The sequence below is a fragment of the Mytilus edulis genome, chromosome 12, assembly GCF_963676685.1.
Source record: "Mytilus edulis chromosome 12, xbMytEdul2.2, whole genome shotgun sequence".
NCBI classification, from domain to species: Eukaryota; Metazoa; Mollusca; class Bivalvia; order Mytilida; family Mytilidae; genus Mytilus; species Mytilus edulis.
This window is the reverse complement of record NC_092355.1, coordinates 72,508,109-72,515,061: the sequence shown is the minus strand read 5'-3', so window position 1 is coordinate 72,515,061 and position 6,953 is coordinate 72,508,109. Positions and strand designations below refer to the sequence as shown.

The following is a 6,953-nucleotide window of genomic DNA, read 5'->3' as shown; positions in this document are numbered from 1 at the left end:
AATGATATACAGGAATATATGATGACCACTGAACAACAGGCTCCACATTCAGTACATACATGCACAGAATAAAACAATTTTACTTCAATAGGACATTTACAAACACCAAAAGGTCTCTCATTGGCACATTCCATCCAAAATAGTATTTGCTGTCCCTTTTTCATGATGCCTGCTCCCAAGAAAGATCTGCAATTTTGATTATCAGGTAATTTCGTTTTTTGACTAGACTGGGGATCAAACTGCCTTTCATAGGAAAGCAAACAAATCATAGGTATAATATAAAAACAAAAAGATGTAGGCTTGTTTTTTTTAATTATTTTTTTATTTTTAACATAAATAAAATTATGCCATTGCCTATAGCATTTACAAGTTTTTCCGCCTGATTTCTTTACGATGAATTTTACTTCTAAGCAACCAAATTGTCCAATACATAATTTGCTGTGGTCTTAAATTTTGACTTAAAATTAGTTTGTTTTTTATTTCGGTCTTCATTTCTATATCAACATCATCCCACGCCTCACATCATTTCTTGCCACCGGCCTTTGCTGCAGATTTGGTAACCTTGCCACTGGCAGGCTCTGCCTTTGTAACTTCTTTGATGACTCCTACGGCGACTGTCTGTCTCATGTCTCGGACAGCAAAACGTCCTAATGGGGCATATGTTTGGAAGGATTCAACACACATAGGCTTTGATGGTGTCATGTCAACGATACCAGCATCCCCAGATTTGATGAATTTTGGGAATTCTTCAAGTTTCTTTCCACTTCTTCTGTCGATCTTTTCTTTGATTTCAACAAATTTACAGGCAATATGAGCTGTATGACAATCCAAGACTGGCGCATATCCATTCTTAATTTCTCCAGGGTGGTTCAAGATGATGACCTGTTAAATAAGAACAATTATTATAATAATGTGTTGATTACTGTTGTTTTGTCCATTTGTAAATTGCAATGTCTCATTTTTCAAACCAAGTTTTTTTTTCTCCTTTTGATAAATTTACCTTTAATTTACTGCCGTGTCAGACTAAAAGGGTTTCAACACCAGGAAATAATTAAGGATTCATTTATGTAACAACTAGAGCAAATGTTGCCCAATTCAAAACATATACCCATCATTAATGTTCAAATACCAACAACAAAATATGCACAATATTTGAGAGAAACCAAAAGCAAGTTCGAATTCAATACTTTATAAAAACATGGGAAGTGTGTCCACAAAACGGATGATGCACCCACTTCATAAAATGAAATAAAGGGACATCAACTCGTCAAGTGATACTATCCAAATATTATTTTTTTGGTCCTGGTGTTATAAGCATTGTGTGAAAGAAAATAAAAATTAACTTTGCCAAAATTTCCAGACGATCTCAAAATGTATTTTCATCTTCATTATTAATGACAGAAATGTTCGTTTTGTTCCACCGCTAGCTTTATACCGAAAATCGAAAAACAAGTAATTAGAAAAACCAAGTAAAATCGTATCCGACTGACAAAAACAAAATTGAACCAGATGCTCCGCAGGGTGAAGCTTTATACGACAGCAGAGGTCAAAACCCTGAATGGTTGGGACTAGTATGGACACAACACACCCTCTGATGTACAAATAAAAGATTATTTGAATTTATATACAAGACAATTACATTTTACATTAAACATGTTATACAAGTGATTTTGACAATGAAACAAAGTTAACTAAACCCAACACCAAAAGCACATTAATTTGGGGTCTTACAGAGTTGGGGAAATATTTCAAGTAAAGTAGGACCTGGAATTTAGGTTGTGGACCTTTCAGTTTGGAGTGTCAACGGTCCTCCCCTGCAATGCCCTTTCCATTTCAACAGTGGCACAAGAATTGTTCATTTTTTTGTTAAATTGTCAGACAGAGGTCCATAACCATGTTTTCCATAGCATCAGAACATGATTTCTACTTTCTATCTAGTTTTATTTAAGCAAGTATGATAAACCAGTAAAGATGGAGACTTTACCAATATTTAATTAGACTTGCTGTGGTCATTAACATTCTTATACTATCTTGTTAAGGTTTATTTGATTTAGGGTTAAGACGTATAATGAATGGAGTTGGTGCCCTCATTTGCATACGTTATAAAGGGACAAGTTCCAACATTCAAACAAAACATGGTTTGTGTTTGGTGGCAATAAGAATTATGTCCTCTTTAGCTTGAATGCTTACCTGTGCAATAAAACTTTTGGCTCCCTTGGGTGGGTCATTTTTGCTGTCACCACACACCATTCCTCTACGAATTTCCTTGACAGAGACGTTCTTTACGTTGAAACCAACATTGTCTCCTGGTAAAGCTTCTGGGAGAGACTCGTGGTGCATTTCTACGGACTTTACTTCAGTACTGATGTTGGCTGGAGCAAAGGTAACAACCATACCTGGTTTGATGATTCCAGTTTCTACTCTACCTACTGGCACTGTTCCAATACCTAAAATTTATAGTAAAAAAAACCCTTCAATTTCAATATCCTGATTGTATATGAATTATTTCATCTTTTCCGAAGTAAAATGGTTACGTATTTTATAGAATGGAAACCAGTTTTGATATAATACCAAATCATTTCAAATTCTAATGTGTTGCAAAATTGCCTTTGAGATATCTCTCCAACAGTGACTTAGAATAAGGCAACTATGTCAACTAAAACCCTTCAACATGGCAAATTCCACAAGTAACTAGCTATAAAAGTTCAAAGACTACAAATGTAAAACACAACTAGAAATGGCCTAATATCTATATAGATTAGACTGTTGGTTTTCCCATTTTACACCAATATTTTTTTGGGGCCCTTTAGAGTTTGCTGTTCGATTTGGGACAAGGCTGTGTGTTGTAGACTGTTGTACTTTCACCTATAATGGTTTACATTTATAAAATGTTACTTGGATGTGGAGTCAACTCATTGGCACCTATACCACATCTTCCTACATTGTATAACTTATATCTGTTCGATGTTATCATGATAACTAGTATTGATTAGACCTTACCTCCAATTTTGTAAACATCCTGGAGTGGGAGACGGAGAGCTTTGTCTGTAGGTCTTGATGGTGGGAGGATAGAATCGAGAGCCTCGAATAAGGTCTTGCCACTGGCATTTCCTTCTTTCCTTTCAACAGCCCATCCCTTGTACCAACCCATCTTTTCAGATGTCTCAATCATGTTGTCTCCGTGCCATCCAGAAATTGGGACAAAAGCTACACATTTTGGATTATATCCAATTTTCTTCAAGTAACTGCTGACTTCCTTCTGGATTTCCATGAATCGGGACTAAAAAATAAATCAATAAATTAGCTTTACATAGCAACAATAATTTTTTTTTACATAAAATTTTTAAATGGGAGTAAAATCCTGAAAACCAATGCTTGTAATAATCTTCCATGAAGTTTGAATGATTTTAAAAGGAGGTTTATCCCCAAAAAATTCGAGATTCAAGATGCGCTTTAACAACTGGAAAACAAGCACGAGAAATTTTAAGTTATAACATCCAGAGATGCAACTAATCGTCGGACCCGTCGGACCTAAGGGGCAGAATTTATGCAGGTCCGGCAAAACTTGTAGCTGTGCAGGACCGGATGGCCGGCAATATTTAAGTCCGCTTGGGTCCGCCAAAACTGAAATCCCCGTCGGCCCCGGCAGAGTATTTTGTTTATAAAATTGCGATCATCTTTAATAAAAGTAAATGTCCTGTTCCCCCGCATTATCTAACTCCGGGAACCAGTATTTCCGCTCAGTAATAGTCTTTCGTACCTTGTCCATCTCGCCCCGAACAATTCTCCGTATTTCCGTCATGTTTTTTGTTTTAGAAATTTGCTCTCTAGGAAGGAGGTCTATTAAGCATAGTTGATAAGTTCAGAAAATATGTCATGGCCGATAAAATTTGTAAGTGGGTCGAAACCCGGTAAAAGACCAAACCAGTCACCTATTCAAGTTGATAAAGCTGTAAAGACGAATGAATCTGATTTTGAATTTGAACAGAATGAAACTACCAATGACTATCTTGTTTCCAAGTACTCTTGTGAAGAATAACTTTTAATCAGATCAATATTATGTAATGTATTATTCAATAAACTACAATTGTTATGAATCACAGGTTATTTTAAAATAATAATAATATCAACAAAATCAAAATTAACGTTTGTTCAATAGCATATTTTCATTTGATTTTTGAGTGAAAATATGGGTCTGGCAGAAATTTGATGGGTCTGGCAAAACTTGGTACCCTTGTCTGACAGAAAAAAAAACTGTTTGCATCTCTGAACATCAATTCTAACCAGTATTAACATGTGCATCACTACTCCAGTTTTAATTTAGTACTATATTGTGAAATATTAACACTTACTTCACTGTATGGTGGTTCAGTGTTGTCCATCTTGTTGACTCCGACAATCATCTGTTTGACACCAAGAGTGAAAGCCAATAGGGCGTGTTCTCTGGTCTGACCATTGGATGAGATACCAGCTTCAAATTCACCGGTACCAGATGCAACAATCAACACAGCACAATCAGCTTGAGATGTACCTAAAATGAGCAAAATGAAAGTTAAAACATGAATTTTGTCGTTGTATTAAGTAAATCCATGTATGCTTGCAATAAATGTATGTTGTATAGTATAGTGCATCTCAAACTCTATCTGACAGAACTACAGAACTAATTTTTTTTAGTCGAATATATTTAGTAGAAAAGTTTAAATTACTTTTAGTCCGACAAACCATACAACAGTTTAGCAGACTGATAACTAATATTAACCAATATAATTTCTTTTTCCAACCTTAGTACCATGAAGGTCAAATCCTACAACCTGTATACTAAAACCCTCAAGGAGCAGAATTCTTGAAATCTTTTTTTCCTTGGTGGTCCTTGCAGAAAATCTACTGGTCCTCACAACTAATTCTTTTGACAAATACTAAAATTGTGTCAGTCATTTGCAAAATTTTGGTGGTAAAATCCTGAGGACTGACACTTTTCGCGAACTCTGAAGGAGTCATCTGAGAATCTGGTTTTCAGACACTTTTGCTACATTTTCAGTTTCAAGATTTACACTCACCAGTGATCATGTTCTTGATGAAATCTCTATGTCCTGGGGCATCAATAATGGTAACATAGTATTTGGTGGTCTCAAACTTCCACAAAGCAATGTCAATGGTAATACCACGTTCACGCTCAGCCTTCAGTTTGTCCAAAACCCAGGCATACTTGAAGGAGCCTTTTCCCATCTAAAAAAATATTACAAGACATTAACACTAGCAGTATTGTCATACACAAATTTTCTTTGTTTTGTACATCAATCTGCACCTCTTTTTCGAGTATATTCCCTTGTTTACAATGATCATATAAATCACCAGTCTCTAAGTACATTTTTAAATGTACATGTAAGACGATTCAGCTCAAAACTTTTTTTCTCGAATTGATTCTATCAAATGAGCAATTTGACCTTTTAGTCGAGATATATTGAAACCAATCTCCTTCATTTATATCTGGTTCACTTTCGGGAGCGCTTAAAATCACACCAATTTGTGATTGGGTTCATGTTGAGTATTCTGTTTTGTTATTTGACATATATATAAGCCTAGTTGTATTAAATATATACAAAATGAAAATACGAGTCTGCACGGTTAGCCACTAGTCCGATGCCCCAGACTAGCAAAATTTCATTTGGACTAGTAAGTTTTTGCAAAACATTTGTTTGGCCAAATAAGAAAAATGTCAGAATATTGGTCTTCGGACTAGTAGTTGAAAAAGTTTTTGGTGCAGACTGATACGACTATTCTTAACTTGCCTCAGCTGCTTCCTTCTCGAATTTTTCAATGGTTCTTTTGTCGATTCCACCACATTTGTAAATCAAATGGCCAGTTGATGTTGACTTTCCAGAGTCGACGTGACCAATGACGACAATGTTGATATGAATCTTTTCCTTCCCCATGGTTGCTTAATGCTTAGTTAGGCTTCTGAATGTGGACCTAAAAAGATAAACATTTCTTTACTTTTCAGGTTCCCTGTGTAGACTTTCAACAAGAGTGTACAACCAAGTTTTAAAAGCACAATAATTCAATACATTATATATTATATATGAAAACATTTAGATAATGGAAAAGTCGGCCATTACACGTGTACTTAACGTTTCAACGAATTCCAATAGAACTTAACACTAATATCTTCAAAGAAAATCCTGTCTTGATTACATTTATAAATGTTTCACTGATTCGTACTTGTTTCGGAGATACATTTGTGTAGACAACATATTCTTTTACCCCCCCCCCCCCTTTTTCCTTTTGTTGGACATCCAAGTCAAAAAAAATACACGAAACTCGTGCATACATTCCGATATACTTTTCTTCCGACAACCTATTCATTCGTATCCCACGTGTGAATAATCGCCATATTAGTCATTTGATACTTGTAACGCAATATGGGCAAACTTTCTGAATCAGAGATGACAACGGAATCTAAGTCTTGACAACTTCATTTTTTAATTAGAAATTTCCAATGAATAACATCATAAAACAGAATGAATTGTTTTACGCTAAAGTATAAAGTTCCTTTGTCAAAATGTCGGCGCCGAATGTCTCGGTTTTTGTCGACGTGGTACAAAAAGCCGGTCTTGAAAATATATTACAAGAACATAATTTTTCATAAAAATAATGACAATATATCATTAAAATACCTTGTTACCGTCAAATTGTACACTTAATACATCAGATGACTTAAATTAATGTAAAATTTTAATGGATTAGAAATAGCTAAATTTTCATCATACTCACTGTTATTTGGCCACAGCGTAAAAGAGATCGAGGCTGGGTTGTCACGTGGTATATATATGTGACCTAAAAATGACGTCATAAAATTATTTTATGTCAGCAAAACGCTTTTCTAGGCGACGAACTGTATTCTAAACGTAAGCACTTTTTAGAACTGAAAAGGTTGGGCAATTTCCGGTACTCCA

At 35.2% G+C, this 6,953-nt stretch overlaps 1 protein-coding gene across 3 annotated transcripts; it reads right to left on the bottom strand.

The window, feature by feature from the left end:
* Positions 1-295: 295 nt before the first annotated feature.
* On the bottom strand, positions 296-6,947 carry LOC139499093 (elongation factor 1-alpha). Of its 3 annotated transcripts, none has more exons than XM_071287769.1 (7): positions 6,772-6,947; positions 5,790-5,970; positions 5,058-5,226; positions 4,353-4,531; positions 3,001-3,280; positions 2,191-2,447; positions 296-882 (listed from the first exon to the last, which is right to left on the bottom strand). In XM_071287769.1, the coding sequence occupies exons 2-7, from the start codon at positions 5,931-5,933 to the stop codon at positions 523-525; spliced, it is 1,389 nt and encodes a 462-aa protein (XP_071143870.1). In that variant the 5' UTR covers positions 5,934-5,970; positions 6,772-6,947; the 3' UTR covers positions 296-522. The 3 variants fall into 3 exon arrangements, with proteins under 3 accessions (XP_071143870.1, XP_071143871.1, XP_071143872.1); XM_071287770.1 differs by having other exon boundaries at positions 6,675-6,790; XM_071287771.1 differs by lacking the exon at positions 6,772-6,947 and adding an exon at positions 6,533-6,572.
* Between the last annotated feature and the right edge of the window lie 6 nt (positions 6,948-6,953).

What these genes read in the sequence shown, in the direction of transcription:
- LOC139499093 (XM_071287769.1), bottom strand. Translation starts at nt 5,933, where the DNA reads ATGGGGAAGGAAAAGATTCATATCAACATTGTCGTCATTGGTCACGTC. An exon ending in CTGAACCACCATACAGTGAA is followed by an intron (nt 3,281 to 4,352) that starts GTAAGTGTTAAT and finishes TTTATTTTTTAG; the next exon opens with TCCCGATTCATGGAAATCCA. An exon ending in CCAAAAGTTTTATTGCACAG is followed by an intron (nt 883 to 2,190) that starts GTAAGCATTCAA and finishes CTTATTTAACAG; the next exon opens with GTCATCATCTTGAACCACCC.